This window comes from Podarcis tiliguerta (genome assembly GCF_965153285.1).
Source record: "Podarcis tiliguerta genome assembly, chromosome: 4".
Classification (NCBI taxonomy): Eukaryota; Metazoa; Chordata; class Lepidosauria; order Squamata; family Lacertidae; genus Podarcis; species Podarcis tiliguerta.
In genome coordinates this window covers 35,643,964-35,663,825 of record NC_139537.1, presented here as the reverse complement: position 1 = coordinate 35,663,825, position 19,862 = coordinate 35,643,964, and the positions used below count along the sequence as shown (strand labels likewise).

Below are 19,862 nucleotides of genomic sequence, written 5' to 3'. Positions count from 1 at the left end.
GAGCATAGATGGAATTTGCCCTTCGCCCACCAGTCCTCCCATCTGCCTATCTGCAATTCCATGCTCTCCCCTTCCTACCTACCAAGGCTACTAAGTGCGTGCCTAAATGCAAGGCTGCCTTAATGGACTGAAAATTGTGTCCTTGTGTTATATGACAGTAACCATGTATCTAGGGAAAGGGACAATAAAGAACACAAATATCCCCATTATTTTGGTTCTGATGTTCCCCAGCACAACCTGGTTGTTTTCAATAGGGGGGAAAAAGTATTTGTCAACGGGCGTAATAATTCCCCACATTTAACTTCAAACGTTTCCAAAGCGTTGGTTTAATTAAACTTTATTGATGATGATGGAGTCACAAGGCAGCAGGCAAAGCGAAGGTAGGCGAATTGGATGCGAGATTTAAACGCTCCCATCTCCAATCTTAATTTCCCAGGGAATAATACAGAGCGTATTTAGGATCGGGCCACTGAAGGTCCAGAGGACGGGAAAACCTTTTATCAGCATATAGGCTTCACGCAACTTTCCCCCCCCCCAGTGTTGAAAACGCTCGGCAGTCCTTCCCGCGCAGGCAAGGCAAGAGGCAGCGCCTCGACCAAGGCGATCTCCGCAAGCTGCGCGGAACAGCGCCCGTTCCCATCTCGCCCCGGGCTGCATCCACATAAGACGGGCGAGGCGGTATCCTTGACGGCGCCCGCCTCGCGCAAGTTTCCGTGTGACTCAGAATTCCTCCTCGGTTCCTCGCCAGTTGCTCGGCGTTGACTCCGAAGCAGGCGCGCGGCTCGGCGCGCTAGAACCGCCCGGGACTCCGCCAACCGCCGGCTGGGAAACTCGGGAGAGCGGTCGTTAGCAGCGTCGGCTCCGAGGCGGACCCACCGGACTCGCCCCCACCCCAAAAACCAACCCCGTCTGGGCAGCAGGTCCCGCTCGCCCTGCTCGTTTCCGAACCGAAAGGGAGAAGGAATTTGGGGAGGAGCGCGCGGCGGCGGCGGCGGCGGCGAGGAGCCCCGGGCTGGGCTTCGCCTCTCTGGGGCCGCGGGCGCGGAGGGCTTCCGCTCTCCTCCCCCGCCTCCGCCTTCCCCTCCCGCGGCGGAGAGCGAAAGCAAAAGCCGCGTGTGGCCCCGCCCCGCGCGCTGCGGCTGGAGGGAGCAGCGGAAGCTCGTCAGGCTGCGGGTTGGGCGACTCCGGGTCCCCGCTCCTCCGGCTCCTCCGGCGCCCCCGCCCGCCCGCTCCCTCCTTCGGCTCGCCAGGAAGAATCAGTGCGGCGGAGAGCGGCGGCGGCGGCTTGCCCACCCCGAGGCTGGACATGTGGGCGCTGAGCGTGTGCTGGGTGCTGCTGGGCACTCTGGGCGCCGGTGAGTTGCCTTGGCTCTTTCTCTCTCCCCTTCCCCCCCCCCCCCCGCCCTCCCACCAACCCTCCGCGGGGCGTTTAACCGCCCGGACGACTTTCGCCCCTCGCGTCAGAACGCGGGAGCTTCGCCCTGCGCTTTTTGCGCTTCGCAGGTGGAGCAGGTTTGGAGTAGTGGCGACGGCGCAGTTCTCTCTCTCTCTCTCTTTCCCCCGCCCTCAGGCCCCAGGGCGGGCAGGGGGGTGGGGGGGTCGAGGAGGGACCACCCAGGTGCGCGGCTGGCTGTTCTTGGCAGGTGGGAGCCCGCGCCGTCCTTGGCGAGGGAGCCGCTGCTGGTCCCACCAAAGTGCGCAATGACGGGCAGGGCTTCGCTTTGCGCCACGTCCCCTCCCTTCGAGCGAGCCCGCTGTTTAGGCGGGCGCTGGGGTTGATGCGCGCTGGGATTGGCTTCCCCCCTTCCCGACGCCTGACGCTTTCCATAAGCTCGGCTTCAGGATTCCTGCTGCTCGGAGTGTGCGGGGAAGCGGAGCCGACAGCAGGCTCTCGTGTGTGTGTGTGTGTGTGTGTGAATGGGACTACGAGGTGGGAACTGGGGCGCTGGCAAGCCTGGCACTTGCCGTGCCTGGAACCAGGCGGGAGACGTGGAGGGAATGTCCCTTTCCCCTCTCCCCTCCCTCCGCCTGCTTGTTTCCGAGAAGCGGTGCTTCCGTGGCTGCTCTTAGGAGGGCCGGGCTCCCGCTGGCGTTTTCGCACCTCATCATCACCGGCGATGGCTGCTGCCCTTGAAAGTACCCACCTAAACTGCTGTGGCAGCGGGTAATCCGTCTCCCTCTGTGTGGCTGCTGTTCCCTGAAAACTTCGGAGGACATGTGCACAGCAGTTAGGCACAGTTGTCGAACTGGAACGGGGATCCCGTGTGGAGAGAGGGGCATGGAGTGGGATATGGGGGGGGTGGGAAGCATTCCTTTCCCCTGGGCTGCTTCCTTCTCAACATGCAGAAGTAATCTGCGGAATAATCCATGCTGGGCCTTTGTCGCAGCCGGTTAATGGGGTGGGGTTAACCACATGCCTTGTCAAGCAGCACACAAAAGTTGCCAGCCTGCAAGAAGAAACATCTTTTTTCACTAGCCTATTGGGGGCTAGCAGAAGAGGGGCACAGAGAGCTATCTCTTTAGCACCATCCCACTGCATTTCTGTTCTGGGCGCAGAAGAGGGCCTGGCCTGCTCACTCACCAAATGGTATTCTGTACACGGTACTTGACTGTAAAGCAGTTCCTTATTGCCTGTGGTTTCCTCCTGGTAGCCTGTGGTTTCCACGCCGCTAGAGTTTGTGAGCCTGCCTCCAATCCCTTGTCCGTGAATTGCAGAGGTCGGAGGCATCAGGTGAAGCAAACTCTGCTGTTGAGCATACAGCTTTGGTGACCCTTCCGAGGACCCACATCTGTTGGCCTGCAAGCTTTCCAAGTTGCTGGGTTACGCAGGCAGTGCAAGTGCTCAAGTTACACAACATGTGCCGCTGTCAGCCACCTACAGGTTTAATAAATTATATGCATCAACCTTTCGGCTCAAGCACGTAAGCAGTCTGTAGTGTGTGAGAGAGTTAAAGTGGGAGTTTTGAAGAGGAACAGAAAAGGCTAAGCTGGGTTGCATAGAAGATGGGGACTAGGCTAGCTCAACATAAAGACCTAAAAGTTAATGATATCAAAATTGAAATCTGTAAACAACTAGTGGACCTGCTTTTCAGACAGCAGGTAGGAGACACCTTCAAATCATGTCAGCTTTCTGTGAGCAAAAATTTCCTACTCTGTTACAAGATGTAGCAGTGCCCACCAACTTGGATGACTTTTAAAGGATTAGGCAAATTCATGGAGGATAAGGGTTTATGTTCTACTTTCACTGCTGGAGGTAGTATTCCTCTATATACCAGCTGCTGAGAATCATCGGTGTAGAGAGTGTTCTTGCTTTTGAGTCATGTAGGCTTCCCACTGGCATCTGGTTGGCCACTGTGACAATAGGATGTTGGACTAGATAGGCCTTCGGTCTGATCCAGCAGGCTCTTCTTATGTTCTTACCAAGTGGTCTTGTCAACATTAAATACAGGAAAAGAAAATTAACAGAGCAACTTTGTCTATGCAGATATGCCAAGAGACCCTTGCACTGGTGTATTTCCTGCATGAATTAAACTGCATCCTAAGGGGTCCTGCCTGCAAGGGGGCAGCCCTTTCATTGACTCATATGGGGTCAATTTTAGTTGCACTTGAAGGTTTGGTGGTGTAAATTACACTAAGCTTTGTGCGTGGGACTAGGGAATTTGGATGCAGAATAACTTTGCTAATTCATTTCTTTGCCCTGACATGCTCATTGCATACATTGGACATACCCCTTCTTTGCCCTTTTCACCAGCAACAACTTCCAGCATGGCTTTCTCTTAGCCAGTGTTAATAGTTATGTTTGGATAAATCATAAATGATGCTTTAAGGTCAGCTCAGCCAGGAGTGGGAGGTATTCCACAACCCAACCTTGCTCAGGAAGAATGATTGGAGATTAGAAGTGCACCACCTGAGTATTCCCAATGTCTTTCTTCCAATGACCAAGGAATGGTGCTTTTAAGAGTTTTCTAATTCTGGCAGTTGAAGGGAAATCTCAAAATAATGCTTTTAACCTGGTCCAAGATTCTTACTATCTGTAAAGGCGAGAAGGGGTTTAGGCTGCAGCCCTGTCTACTCAGAAGTAAATCCACTTGAGTTTGATTAGCAGCGTTGTTGTTGTTGTTGCTGCTGCTGTTGAGTCATTTAGTCATGTCCGACTCTTTGTGACCCCATGGACCAGAGCACTCCAGGCACTCCTGTCCTCCACTGCCTCCCACAGTTTGGTCAAACTCATGCTGGTAGCTTCAAGAACACTGTCCAACCATCTCGTCCTCTGTTGTCCCCGTCTCCTTGTGCCATCAATCTTTCCCAACATCAGGGGCTTTTCCAGGAAGTCTTCTCTTCTCATGAGGTGACCAAAGTAATGGAGCCTCAGCTTCAGGATCTATCCTTTCAGTGAGCACTCATGGCTGATTTCCTTAAGAATGGATAGGTTTGATCTTCTTGCAGTCCATAGGACTCTCAAGATTCTCCTCCAGCACCAGAATTCAAAAGCATCAATTATTCAGCAATCAGACTTCTTTATGGTCCAGTTCTCACTTCCATACATCACTACTTTACTCCTGGAGTAAATGGGGTTAGGACTGCAAACTTACTTTCAAAACAACTCTCTTCTGGGGAATTAGAATTATTTGATACCGGGTGAGGCCTGTGACAGTACTATAGCCTTGGGGTCTCAATAGTTTAAAAACCATTGTAAGCCACAAGATGATGCTCAGGCCTATGGCGTGCCAATAAGTCTTTGAGTAGCTAATAAATTGACACATAGAATTGTAAATCTCTGAAGTGTAGAAGCTTTATGAAACTATAGGGCAGCAACCTTATATTGTCTGATATTGGTTAAACAGAGATCTTCCTAAGCTGAATATTTTAGAAACTCTTGTCTGTTTAGGCCCCACCTTCTCTCTGATATGATTAAGATGGCTTAACAACAGTACTGGCACAAAGCAATCACAATAAATAATTGGGAGGGGGGGAATTATCCCAAACATTGGAATATCAAATAATGCAGAGGGAAAACTCATAACTGGCTTGTTTTCCCTTTCTGTGCTGTTGTTACCTGATGTTCTTCTGAGGCAGCGTTAGTGATGGAGCAATTAACAAAAGTTTCCACAATTTCGGCTAATAGTGGCACAGTACACCCAGAACTGTTCTTAAGTGGCCCTCATTCTATGAGTTTGTACGGGGGTAGTCCTCAGCAGAATGTACCTTCCAAAAGTTATCAACACTAGCATGGACTTAATTCTTTCTGTTCAAATAAGTAACAGTTGTTTTTCCTTCTTGCAGGTTCTGCCCAGTTGATGTTTAAGAAGATTCACAATGTTTCCTTTGATGTCTGTAATACAACCGAAATTATCATACCGTGCATAGTTACTAATCTACAAAGGTTCAGCAGAGAGGAAATGTTTTTGAACTGGAAAATAGATGGGAAAGAGTTTTTTACTTATGATGGCTATGAGAACAAGTATTTCAGAAACAATACTTTTTTGAGTGTAGATCTACTGGATATAGCGAACCTAACTGCTGGTGTTGCATCAATCAAGATGTCTCTAAAGGAAGCCGTTCCTGGAAACTACACGTGTATAGTAGTAGAAAGAAACAGAGAAGGAGAGCGTGTAATTGAACTTCGATATGGTACACGTAAGTTATTTGTCTTGTTTTTCTCTGTTATGTATCAAGACTGGTGCTTTTAAAGGCCCATGTATAATTTATCTGGATTCTTGGGTGAATGACAAAGTAGCCAGGGGTCCACACATTTTAGTTTAGTAGCCAGCTAGAATTGGTGCTGACAATGGAGTCTTTCCCTCCCCTGAGACTTATGTGGCTGCTAGAGGAGGGCAGGGTGAGGTGGGGCTCTCTATTGAGCTTTACAATGGGCAGTGTGCCCAGTGTGGCTTCTCATGCTGTGTCTTGCAGACAGAAGTCTCGTGTTGCACTGAGTTTTGGCGAATGTGTTTCGGCTTGCTCAGCACAGCTCAAGAAACGTTCCACCAAATCCTCTATGACTTGGGAAGAGCTTTGCTGGAGGTTGGAGAATCTGTTTCTTGGTGTTCTGCTTCCTAGAGGGCCAGGATCATTTGTAGCGGGCAAGCAAGTTTGTTGGGGTGCAAGAAGCCATATTGGCAGGTAGGTGACAGCAGATTTATCTGAGATGGTAACGTTTCAGGCATACTTGAAGAGCTCCAAAAGGATCTCCTTATGAATGGGCAATGGAATGGAAAATTATAATATAATAAATTACAGTGATAATAAAGTACCGTATTTGTCTGTGGCACAATGCCATTACAAAACATGGGATTAATGCAAGTACCTACAACCACAGATTGGTAGCAAATCTGAAGCCATGTTAGGACAAACACCAGGGGAAGCAGGCGTAAAACAATGCACTAATAATATATAACACTAATAATCATCAATACAAACTGAGGTTAGGAGCAACATCAGAATACCATTGCCACTGGTCCTCTTTGCCACTTATCAGGAGGGGCAAGAATGTAGTGATGTCGGGGCTGTGCAGTCACACCAGTGGAACTAATCCAGTGCTCCTGCTGCTATTCCAATTCAGCCCTGACCTTGCCTTCACTTTACCTCTCCCCATTCATGTAAACCAGTGATGACCCTGCCAGGAGACTGTTTCCTCTTCCCTGCCAGGGGAGCCACTCCTGCTTGCATCTTGATTTTAGACAGTTTTCTTTTATCCTTGTGAATTGCACAATGTATATAAAGTACCTGCACCCTTCGTTTCGTTACCAAAATCCAATGTGGCTCATAAAACACAGCCAGTCTGAAAACCACAAAAACAAACAGTGCAGCAGGTTAAGGTGGCTGCAATAAAATATCATAAACCTTTTCTCCACAAGAAGGCAACATGAACTGGGTTGCAGAGTCCCAGTGTTCCCATATGAGGTTTGTAAACAGCACAGTGGATGGCAAATAAGGAAGGGACAATATATATCTCCTTGTAAAGTTGGGCTGGATGGAGGAGAGGTTTCAAACCCACCCTCCCCGGTGCCATGATTAAGATGAGCATTGTCCCTCTGTCATTCATTGGATGTTCAGTGTGGTAAGTGGAGGAGGGGCAAGCAAGCCATAGGCAAGGTGGCAGTGCCCACTTTTGGCAATGCCTGTTTCTGGTGGTGATGCATCATTCAGGCTGAAGAGGCTTAGGCTCCTGGTTTGCATTCATGGTGGCTAGAATGGTGTTTTCTCCCACAAAGGGCTGCCCCTTCCCTATAATATACCGTATTTTTCGTTCTATAACACGCACCCGACCATAACACGCACATAGTTTTTAGAGGAGGAAAACAAGAAAAAAATAATCTAAACAAAACAGTGGATGTATGATTTTTGTGGTTCATGCTGTGGCCACAGACATGTGATCTGACAGTGAGTTTGGAGTAGCCCAATGCAAAAATCCTGAGGATCCTTTGTAACCACGTTTTAAGTGGGGAGGGAAGGAAAAGCACTCAAGGGACAAGGAGCATGCGTGGGGTGGGTGGAGAAGGATGCTGCTAATAATGAAGAAGAGGGGTATAAGGGGAGAAGGCTCCTCTCCTCTCCCGCTTTGCTCCTTTAAAGCAAGCAGGCTCTGCTTTTCTCCCTCCTCCCTGCTCATCCCCAGCTTAGCGAGCTGAAAAACTTGTTGGGCTCCAGCGTCCATCAGCCTCAGCCAGCATGGTCAGGGGTTATGAGAGCCATATTCCAACAAAATCTGGAGGCCTTCATGTTGGCTACCCCTGAAATACACATGACTTTGGCTAGTTGAATCAGTGGCCTCACTCAGTATAAGGCAGTTTGATTATGCCCTTATGCTTATTCATTTCATATAATTTATGTACTGCTTGATTTTTTTTTAAAAAAACCAGCAATCTCAATGCAGTTTGCAAAACAACAACAACCCAACTACAATAAAATTACCAGGAAAAAACTACTGAAAACAGCTAACTAAATAATAAATCAGATTAAAGCATATACAAACATTCTGGGTAGCCTTGTATAAACAAAAATGTTTTCAGCAGGCGCCGAAAGGAGTGCACTGGATGCACCCGCCAGATGTGAGTCGGCAGTGAGTTCCAAATTGTGGGTACTGCCACACTAAAAGGCTGATTTCTTACAAATGCGGAGCCTTATGGGGCGCCAAAGGCCAATGTAAAGAGACATGTCTTCAGCACATGGTGAAAGTTGTTTGATGAAAATACTAGACATGCATGCCTCTGTGGAAAGCGAGTCCCACAATTTAGGGGCCACCGCAGAAAAGGCCCTCTCGGGTTGTCATTCCTTACACTTCTGAGGGTAGCGAGGTACAATGTATCTTGTCTGTATTGAGCTAATGCAGCAGCAAGAGCTTTACTTCTATGTACATCTTTCTTGTCCATGGATATTGCTGTTGTGGCTTCAGGTGCAATGCAACTTGAACTGGAATTAAAATATAGGCTGATTGTTCTTTTGGCTCTTGAGTTTTAAAATGTGTTTATCATTCAGTTCTAACGGAATTAATCAGGCAGAATTATACACATTTGTAGAACTATGGGATTTGAGATTATCGCTTGTGGGTAAATGTCTTGATGAGCGTTGAAATCGATGTAGAAATGTATATTCCTCCCCCCCCCCTTTGTTTAATTTTCTTTATTGTTGAAACGTTTCCACTTCCAGTACTTGACAACAAAATTGTCCTTATTCTCAGAAGTGATTTTCCTGAATCTTAAACAAAACGTACCTTTAAAATGTAATTGTAAAAGCTGCCCAAGCTCACAAAGGAAGCGCGATGCCACCTTCTGGTTAGAAAGGAAATGGCAATGATGCACGGGGGCATTCCTGAAAGCATGCTACACCAAGAATTTCAAGAATGCTCAAGCAATGGCAACTCAGAATTCTAATACTTTTGTAATCAATTCTGGAAATTGAATTGACTCTAAAAGTCAATTTACATTTGGCCTGCAGCTTGTTTATAACCATTAGCTGAATTTTGGGATTTTGTTATTCAAGAATTCTGTGTAAGAAATGGCTAGATCAAATTATCCTACTCTGAACACACAGCATTATTTCATTCGTAGATGGCCTGTAATTGCCTGCATTTGTATAATGTAGCTATGTGAAGTGCAGAAGGATAAGCAATTTTAGCTGACTAACATGATAGCTCAATTTACCTTTAACAATTGACAGTGTTGTGTCACTGTATGTTTCGAGAGGAAACTGGGAGCCACGATTCAGTTCGGACACCTATTTGGGGGCAGAGAAAGACTCTTCAGTGCTCCTTAACTGCACTGTAACTAGCCATGAGCACCGAAGCATTTCTGTACTAGTGGGGTCCTAGATGCCTGTAACAGTGACTCATACCTGGCAATTGGGCATGATGGCTGGGGCTGGTGGGAGCTGGAGTCCATCAATATCTCACTGGCCACAGGTTCCCCACCACTGCTGTAGATTCTCCTGGACTCTGTGGTTTGTTTTTATTTATTAGGAGTATTTATTAAATTTGCATGCTGCCCTTCATCCGAAAATCAAGGGTCGGTTCGCGACATGAAAATACAAATGAGAACACAAAACACATAATAATAATAAAAACAACAACAAACCAATAACTCCCCCCCTTCCACAAACAAATCAGCCAAGAGAGTGCCATTTCTGTTGCTACTATTCCTAATGGATTCTGTACAGTGGGTCTTTTAAAGAAAACCAAATGGAAGCAGCAACACTGCTACCACCAGTAAATATTATAGTGGGTTGTCCATCCACTCAAAGCCTTTACAGGCTGGTTCTGGGTCCCAGGCAGCTTGTTCCCCATCTGTATTCTGAACTGCTAATTTGGATGGAATTGCTAATTCTTCTTTCAAATGTTTTTTGATGTAGCCTAGTGCAACGAAATTGCCAGCATGAACTGATAAGAATGAAGAACTGTGTTTTCAGCTGGGTCTTCTTAATTTTGAAAAAAATATGTAGCTAGATTTCTTTTAATAAAGTAAACTCAAGGTGGCTTCCATAAAAGTTCATTAAAGACCTAAAGCACAGTAGGAGCAGTTCAATTACCAGAATGAGTTGCATGCAGTAAAAACCCCAAGGGGAATTCAACATAAAAACAAGGAGATTTAAATTTAAAACTCATATTAAAAACTTGCCAAAATCAAAAGGTCTTGACAGCTTGCCTTGAGCTTCAGAGATAGGGAGCAAACCAAGTCTTTTTAAAGAGGGAGTTCCACAAGTTGCTGGATGCTAAAGTAGAATAGGCCATGTCTCACACTCAAGCCAGTTGTCCTTCTGAATGTGGTGGGATGCATTGTTTGACCTTGAATGTTGAATGCAGTGGGCAGACAGGATCATATGGCAGGATGCCAGAGATGCCTTGGTCCCAGATCTGCAGAAGCAGATGCTTTCGGAGGTAGCCCAATGTAGCGTGTGCTACAGTAATCCAGTCTGGGCATGGCCAAGGCATGCATGTCACTGGCTAATCGGCTTTATCCAGGAAGGGACATAAGTGATACACCCCCTGCCATAGTACTCCTAGCAATGGCTGCTACCTTAGCGTTGAGGAACAAGGCTGGGTCCGCAACCTCTCCCAGCCTTGTGACCTTATCATTCCAAGGGGATGCAAGAAGAAGACAAATCTCCATTCCCAGGTCATGCAGATGTGTAGAGCAGACTTCTCTCTGCAGATGTGTTACAGACCGTTCCATAGTCTCCAATTCATGTATTGTTGATAAAGGCCTCTGCAAGAACATTCATTTTGCAGCCCTTAATGAGCTGTAGACCTTTTGTCTGTATGATTACACTCTTTCCACCAGTTCCTTTGCATAATTTTGGATGTTTCATGTTCCCTCTTTTCCATGTTTGTTTACTCTTGCAACTTGCAAGTGCTAGTTCAGTTCTGTTGTGGCCTTTAAAGTAGATGGAATCATAGAACTGTAGGGTTGAAAGGAATCCCAATGATCATCTAGTCCAACCCTCTGCTACGCTGGAATCTTTTGCCCAATGTGGGGTTCAAACCCATGACCCTGAGGTTAAGAGTCATGCTCTACTGACTGAGCTAGCTTAGATGTTGCTTTTTTGTCACTGCCGGTTCTTCAGTTTAGATAGATAGATGGATTTAGCCTTTGAATTGAGCTTAATGGCTTTGTTGTGGGACCTGGCTTGTACTAAGAATTTAATGCCACAAATAGCACTGTTCATAACTAGTGAGTAGCTGACAAGCTGCTGAAGTGTACAAGCTGAATCTGCTCCTGGGTATAATCAGTTTATTCCATTCAAGAAGTTTGATTCTTTCCTGCTTACTTGCATGGCCTGATTTATTCCATTAGAAGGAAGTAGTCATCACAATCTGGCAATAGCAGTTGTAGAAGTTAGGTCATGTTGTGCTCCTTGAATTGTCATTGTGTTTCTGCGCAGTATTCTTGCATTTCAAGGACTGGCCTGATCAGAAGTAATTTATTTTTTTAAGTAAGCATGCCAAAGGCTAAAATCCATTGCAGTGTTTTTTATCTAGGGTCTTGATTTTGTTAGCCCAAATAGCTTTACTTGGCTTTGCAGAAGAAATGTGATATTATTTTTAGATTATGAAGTTCTATGTAAACTACCATGGTAGTATAGAGTCTGTAAGTATTTGGGATGGATAAGATGCCACTGTGGTGCAACTTGTTCTGAGTCTCAATTTGTTAGTATATTGATCCAGATTTAGGCATGAATTAATTGACTTTGTGGTAGACATGAGATCAAAGAAGAATAAAAGTAACAAGTTCTTGACAACTTTTTAATAGCATCTTAAACTTGTTTCAATTTCCTTTGATAATAGCATACTTGAAGGCAATCAACAATTAAACATTCATATTTTAATGTGTGTGCACATATTTAATAACTTTACTCAGTTGTACTAGTGAATGGCATATAAAGATTTTTGATGTAATCTATCAATAGTCTGTTCCATGTCAAGGACTTTTGGAATGTCAAAATGAAACTAGAGAATAGTTTTCTAATGTTCAGTCTGTCCCCCTGGAAATGAGCCAGTCTGTTGAGATGGAGAAGCTGTTACTCCTAAGATACTGGGTGTAGGGGGGGATGCCCAAGGGAGAACAGTAAAAATACACAATTCTGTCATTTTATGAAAATGAAACTTAGAAAAATGACAGTTTGGACTGTGAGTGTTTGGTTCCTCCTGTGGTCTCCAAAGTAAACCTAATGTCGGGTCAGTATATTAATTAATACAATAAGACTTGCTTGTTTTGTGTTGCTAAATCAAACTAAAATTTGTATTTTTTACTATATTTTTCTTATAGCATTTTGGTTTCAACCAATGGAAAGTTTCTTAGTCATTGGTGCAGCCATATTGGCGGTAGCATTGTTTTTGCTACAGGTTGGCTATGTTGGTAAGTACTAAATTCTTTATTCCCTACCATTGCTGAATAGTATTTTATCGTAAAATGCTTTGCATGTGCCCAACAATGGAGTAAAAAGAAGTAGTAGTTAATGCATTATGTTTAAAAAAATGTGTAAGATTTCATAGTATGAGCAGTTTATGTAGCTTCTAACATTTTCCATTCTTGGAAAATTACTAGAAATAAAAGATTCCATTGCAATTAATTTCAAGTCTGATACCCTTTAATATGTGACTTCTGTTGATGGTGATCAGTACCTTTTTCTGATGATCTGTTGTAGAAAGGAAACTTGTGGTTACCAATGACTGCTTGTTCAAGATCTTAGCGGTACAGTGAACACAGAACACATTTTGCTTCTTTCTAGAAGGATTATTATTTTGTAAAAAAAGAAAGCTAGCTCCGAGTCTGGGGGCCCTACCACCTGTTGACCCAATACCCCAATCTCAGTGGGCCTGGCTAGACTTGGAACATTGGAATGGCTTTAGCTTGAGGAACTGGTTTGGCAACCTTTCTGTCCCACCTCCACTCTTCATTGGGGTATTGGCTCTGTGAGCAAGAAATAGGTGACTGCTCCTCCCTTTCTTGATGTTCCTCAACATGGCCATTTAATTTTGGGGGAGTTATTTCCTATGCCTGCCTACAAATCAGTCCTACTGTGAACAACTGGATTGAAAAATAATCTGAAAATAGGTACTTGCACAGCTCATATCCCAATTGCATCTTGCTAGGAGACTTCCTAGACTGGCGTCTCATTCATCACTACAGGAAACAGGATGCAGTACTTGATAGGCCTTTGATCTGACCTAGCAGGGCTCCTGTTGTATTCTTAGTGCTTGAACTGTACAGCTGCGGATAACATTTCAATAAAGGCTTAAGCAGCACTAGCAAAATGCAGGGTGTGAAATGGAGGTGCCGGGAGATTTGGGATCTTTCAGACATGTTGAGGGGAGTCAGGGGAACAGAAAATTCATAGCAACTATGTGCTAGACATCTAACCTCAGAACTTAGCATTTCATGTTATTGAAATATAAATATAACAGGATTATTCCAGTGACAAATATGAGCCAGAACAGTGTTGTTGTTGTTTAATTGAATCCCAAGAGAAGTGCGGAAGCAACAGTAGATACGGCGTCGCTGATTGCATTCAGCCACAAATTCTGGTTTTGTTATCCTTTCAAGTGACACTACCCAACAAAATGCCCTATGCAAGTAACAGTCAGCTCAGGGTGGAGGTACAGAAGACTGACAACAAATGCCCACGCGCCACTTCATGCACCACTCACCCTAAAACAAATAGTAACACAGTGATGCCTCAGAGTGGTACCATTGCGTAAGTTCACCTGGAGGTTTGAGGTAGAATATTCTCAACATGTGGGTGACACCCAACTCTGTTTCTACTCCACATCTAGTTTAGGTGAAGCAGAGGAAATGCTAAATCCAGCGTCTCGCTGTGCTAGTGGGCTGAATAAGGGCCAACAAATTGAAGCTCAGTCCAGAAAAGACTGAGGTGTTCATCTTGTGCTTGACTGGGTTGCGCTCTGCTGAAGGATTATGTTTGCAGTCAGTTGTTTCTCATTGATTCATCATTGTCAAGCACTAGTTGTTTGCTGCCACAGAATGCTTAGACCAGTGTTGTCTAGACAGAGATAGCCTTGCTCTGGTGAGTTCCTGGTTAAACAACTGTAGTACTTGGTGCTGCTTTTGAAGGTGCTGCTGCTAGTTTACTAACTGGGACTGGGTACCATGATCACATCACGCCCTTGTTGCATTAGTTGCACTGACTGTGGCTGTGCTGTGCTGAAATCTGTCTTCCATTCTTCAAAAGCAACCACCCCCACCCCCGCAAAACCAACCCCTCCCACTGTGAAATAGGCTTCTAGGGTGGTTACTTTTTTGCTGCATTTCTGGGGTGATTTAGAACTTCTTAACAATTTGGGTGGGAATAGGGTTGAGTGTACCTTATTGTTGTGAGTATTTTTAGGAAGCGCACCTGTTGAGGTTTCAGAATGCAGACCACTGGGGAGACTTGTAGGATGAAAGAAAGCATGCTCACAAACCGCAGCAGCCACCGTGTAAATAAGGAAAGTGCAACAGAACTCTTGTACCATGCCCATTTCCCCCCTTTGATAATTTTTGAATGCAGTTTATTTTCTTATTAACTGTTATACAATGAGTTTGGTTTTTAGTTTGGTTTTCTTAAAGGAGGAGATATTTTCAGCACTCGACTAATCTCTAGCTCCAACTAAAAGGACAAAACCAGCAATTAGATGAAAACCCTTCTTTTTGCATGGTAGAATTGAAGCATGGCCTGCCTCTGCATACACCTTCCTATGCCTTGCAACCAAAGGGCTTCTGTGGGTGCCCTGCCATCAGAGGCAAGGGAGATAGCTACCAGGAACAGGGCTTTCTCAGTGGTGGCTCCCAGCTATGAAAAATTTTCACAAGAGAAGCTTCCTTGACATTATCATTTGGGTATCAATCAAAGCCTTTTAATCCTTTGTGGGCTCCATTACTGTTTTTCTTCTGTTTATTGATATAAAATTAGAGCAACCTTTTTAATAAGTAAATGAGCAAAGTTAATCGCTCAGGGCTTATGCAGACACACATATATAATAGTATACATAGCTCAAGACCAAGAACAGAGCATCAGAATACATGGTACATTGCCATGGTATGCTAGTTACAAGATTTCCCTCACAAAATCACAGCAGTATAGATTAACGCGTGATCTCCAGAGATCGTCAATCACTTTTGCTTCCCCATGGCCTATTTTTAAACATTGGCAGTCCTGTATGACATTTAAAAATCTGTAGCATCCAATAAAAATGGAGTGATGCTTAAAGGGGAGTTACTTCTTTCCTAGCAAGCATTCTTGCTGAATATGGCAGACTGTCTCTGATTGAACAAAGGCCTTAGAAGTAGATCTGGTTACTCCATCATTCTAGGTAATAATTTATGCTGTACTGATTCGTGTACTGTGATGTCCGAATGAGCCCACACCAATGCTCCATATAGCATCTGGGGAAATAATTTACCCTTGTAGAGCTCTATTAAAGGACAAGGAGAAGCTCTTTGATATAAAGCTTCAAAGTTGCTGTAAAGAGAAGGTTACAGGGTGGGGAGAGAAAGATTTAACTGAAAGAACTGAATTAAAGACACAGATAGAGTTACAGCTTTAATAGTTTCCCCCCTCAGTTATTCAAACTTACTTTAGCTAAATTGTATTTTTACACTGAGTCCTATTTTAAACTGCTGTGAGAATTTTAATGAATACCCATACTAAATAATAGATTAGTATCATTTGGTGTTCAGTAAAGTAACTTTTGGCATGGGGAGACAGCCAAGGCTGATCATCATTCCCAGATAGTGGAATACATTTTCCGTGAAGTGAAAACTTGCTGAACAGCCATATAATAAGGCTCTCTTTCTGTATCTGACCTTACGAGCCCATTTTATGGTGTCCATTAACATGTTTCTCTGAATGAGCCAACGTTCCTCCACAGGCATTTAGTATGGAATTGCCATGCTTCATTCACTCAGTGTTACAGAGCATCCACACAGCACCGTCGTTCATTCATTGTCATCCTGGATTTTCTCTGGGTTCATACGGAGTACTTGAATGGAAGGAGTACTTGAAACTTCACAGATGTATTTACCTTTAATGCACTCTTCAGTCTTTTCTAAAGGGTGCAGTTTTTCCATGACAGACAGGATAACTGACCCAAGCACACCTTGGCACAGCATTACGATAACATTTGTGTTGAGCACCATTTTTTACTTCATTTTTAAAATCCACCTTTATAAAAAAAAGTGAAAGAGAAATATTCCTATGACACCATACTGCTGTGGAATTATTGTAGTAGAGTGTTACAGCACTATAGCTGTATTATAGCTAATAAATTAGCATTATAGCAGTATGGTGTTTATAATGCTATACCTCTCTGTCATTAAAATATTTGTGTATGAGTGTATGCATTCATGTTTGTGATCATTAAACGATCAGTTTTAAGAAATGAATGGGAGTCATATAATGGCATCCACCACAACGGTTAAACTAAATGAGTGCTGGAGTCCCCACACATAGCAACTGGGTCATGCCCACTGGTGTACAAAGAACATAGCAGGATGAACATAGGAACATATGAAGAAAAAGAAAAAGAAAAAGAAAAAGACATAGTTGCAGGAACCCAAATAATGACAAAATAGATGTGATTACTGAAACATAAGCATGTGCAAGTATATATATATCAGATACAGAATATCCAGTCAGTGCCTGCTACATAAACAGCAGTGAAGCTGTTGTCTTGTAGTTGTTAATTCAATTTATATACTGCTCTTTATCAAAAGATACCAGGGCAGTGTACAACGTTAAGAACACATTACGGAGCATCAATAATAAAAGTATAATAAAAAGCATAATAACAAAAAGCATAAAAAATGATCATAATAACAGCAGCACACACATACACCCACACCCACACACCGCTTTAACAGGCCATAGATTATTTAATGGCTAAAGGCCTGGGTAAAGAGGAATGTTTTTGCCTGTTGCCTAAAGACATGTGGTGATGGCACCAGGCAAACCTTTCTGGGGAGAGCATTCCACAGTCAGGGAGCCACTACAGAAAAGGCCCATTCTCATGTTGCCACCCTCCGGACCTCTCAGGGAGGTGAGACATAGAGAAGGACCTCCAAGGACAAGTACAGGGTCCGGGTCAATTTGTATGGGGAGAGGTGATCCTTAAGGTGTTGAGGTCCTGAGCCATGCAAGGCTTTATAGGCTTTACAGGGCCAGGAAACTAATTAGAAGCCAGTGCAGTTGGAGCAGGATTGGTGTTATATGTATGCTCAAACTGTCTTGTTCTGTTGAGCATTCTGCTCATTGAATTTTGCACCAGCTGAAGTTTCCAAACCTCCTTCAGAGGCAGCCCCGTGTATATTGCATTGCAGTAATCCATCCTAGAGGTTACCAGAGCGTAGGCCACAGAAGGTAGGCTATTCAGATGGGGGTGTAGCTGGTCCACCAGCTGAAGCTGGCAGAAGGCACTCTGTGCCACCAAGGCCACCTGGGCCTCAAAATGACAATATTGGATCCACAAGCACCCCAAGCTACTTAAGGATAAAATGGAGTATAACCCCTTCAAGAGCAGACAGTCTTCTACCTATCCAGTCTAGTGAACCACCCACTAACAGTGCCTCAGTCTTATCTGAATTGAACTTCAGTTTATTGGCTCTCATCCAGTCCATTATCAAGGGAAGATCAGAAAATTCAGGATTTTCTCTTGTTTTGTGCTTCTTCAGAAACCAGTTGAAGAATTATATTTGTGGATGGCAGCCATTTATCCTCTTATTCTTTCTTTCCAGACCCCACCCCACCCCCCGGACATACTTTCTTCCTATACATTGTGATTCTGCTACATGTACCTAGGCATTTGAATCAGTCCTAGAGGGTTGTTACTCCAAGAATGAAGAGCCCAAGTGAAGGGTTTTCAGTTCATAGGCAAGGGGTAAATATATTGAAATGCATGGCCTGCTGCTACTGCTGCTTATCTGGGGAACCCCTCCTTTTCGGCTATGCACATAGAAAAAAATGCAACACTGTACTCCTAATAATGTGGCAAGTCGATTTTAATTCTTTTTGTGGCTTACAAAAGAAGAGCAATGATTGGGTAGTGCTAGTAGCCATCTGTTTGGCAGTTGCCTGTCTCTTTTATTTGCAGGATTTAATAGGTAATATTTTCGTTCAATTTGTTTCTGAAAATTCCACATGCCCTTGGTACATATGTTGAAGCACTTGAGAGAACGCAAATTGTTATTTATAATACTGTGTAATTTAAAATGTCATTCATAGGCCAGTGCCTGTTGCAGTGGGCATTGTGAACATTGAGGGAGTTTGTAATGCTAGATGTGGATCTTCAAAGCTTACTAATCACTTTAGACATCACTTTGGATACAGTATATATTATTAAGCTAAAAACAGTCCCATTGTGCTGGAGAGTACTTACATCTGTGTGATGTAATGTTTCTTGGGGATGCTAACCCAATGCCTGTAGGCATTATTTCATGGCACGCTGATTAAGTAAACATTCGACAGAGTAGCAAAACAGCGCATTTCCAATTTATTGCTGTGCTGCAGAGGTAAACTGTAAGACAGCTACTGCTTTAATGTATCAGAAAACATGAGTATAGTGAGAGGTGATTACTGATAGCTGTTCAGCTTTTAAATGCTGCTCTTTAGAATTCTACTTGCAATGTTTCATTCTCTCACACACATACTTTTTAAAACACGGAAATCATGCTGTGTCTTTTTTTTTTTTTTTACCACGTGCAACATCTACAAAGATGATTCTGGAACAGAGAAGCGTACCTGGCAGTTTGTTAACAGTGCCTAGGGCAGAAGAGAGCACAGCTGGTGTTACTGAGTGTACAATTTTTACAACTTCTTTTCTTTGGAAGGCTCCCAAAGTGCTGTATAAACCTATGAACCATCAGTCTTTGAAGCAAACCACTTCTGTAACTTCGCTAATTTAACTGGGTGTCTTTAAAAAAAGAAAAGGAAGAAGACTGGCATGGTCTGTTGAATAGGAAGGAAGAATTTAGGATCTGATCTGTCTCACACATGAAGCTAACAGCAGACGAATTGAACTCTATGCAGAGCACTTCTGATTTGAAATAGAATCTTGGAGAATACAGCAACACATAGACAGAGCTGTAGATTTTGCTTGTGGCCAGTATTGTATGGCACAGGTGGAGTGTTTGCTGCTGGGAGGAAGAGGAGTGCAGGAACGCAGCATCTCTGAAGTGGCCTCCTATTGACATGACAGAAAGTAGTAATGGGGGCAGGAAGTCTTGGAGCACATAGTTGCAGTTGTCCCTTTGATATTGCCAGTTTGAGTCGCTCGGAGTTTTACAGGTTGCGTAGATGATTGTTACAGATTTCACACAGCCGATCCTGAATCTGTGATTGTGTGAACCTTGAGTGGTGGAGTTGGAATTTTTGTTTCAGTTACAAAGCAAGTGTAGGATGAATAATGTGTGCCAGTGGTAGAAAGGGGCAGGCAAACCATTTGAATTTAACACAGAGGCATCTAAAGCAAATGAGAATGTTCATAGCAGGACATAAATGTATGGCGGCAGCATGGAGGGGAGTGTGTTCATGGAGGCAGCCATTCTTTTCAACATATTCTCATAGAGCGATGGAAAGCGTGTAGCAACAAAGAGACCAGGCTTTAAGGAATCCAACTATCCCTAATTGCATGCAATAACAGAAGGAAGCCAGCATTTCTGTCAGGGGACTGCCATCGGAACAGGGAAGGGAGGCAGAGGGGCAGTTGGGATACAGGGAACCTCCGAAAATCTTGCAAAGCAGTTCCTCTTCCTGCGGTGGAGAAAGCCACACCTCCAGTGGGGAAGAGGGGAAGGGACCAGAGGATGCTGCTGGGAGCCCCAGCGCCTTACTCCGTAGTCTGAGGGTGGGAAAGGCCACACCTCCAGGGTAAAGGA

The 19,862-nt window shown here is 44.3% G+C and overlaps 1 protein-coding gene across 8 annotated transcripts in view; it reads left to right on the top strand.

Annotated features, from left to right (window-relative positions):
- Window positions 1–347: 347 nt before the first annotated feature.
- CD47 (CD47 molecule) overlaps window positions 348–19,862 on the top strand; it is a 42,129-nt gene continuing 22,614 nt past the window's right edge. For 5 of the 8 annotated variants that reach the window (XR_014510580.1, XM_083438464.1, XM_083438466.1 and 2 more), the window contains exons 1-3: window positions 348–1,355; window positions 5,284–5,637; window positions 12,261–12,350. Coding sequence is in view for 7 of the 8 variants with exons in the window: in XM_083438464.1 (XP_083294590.1) it covers window positions 1,307–1,355; window positions 5,284–5,637; window positions 12,261–12,350 (493 nt within the window). In the remaining variant the exon portion in view is untranslated. The remainder of the gene's footprint in view (window positions 1,356–5,283; window positions 5,638–12,260; window positions 12,351–19,862) is intronic. The other 3 variants (XM_083438468.1, XM_083438463.1, XM_083438467.1) reach the window with 1 other exon arrangement.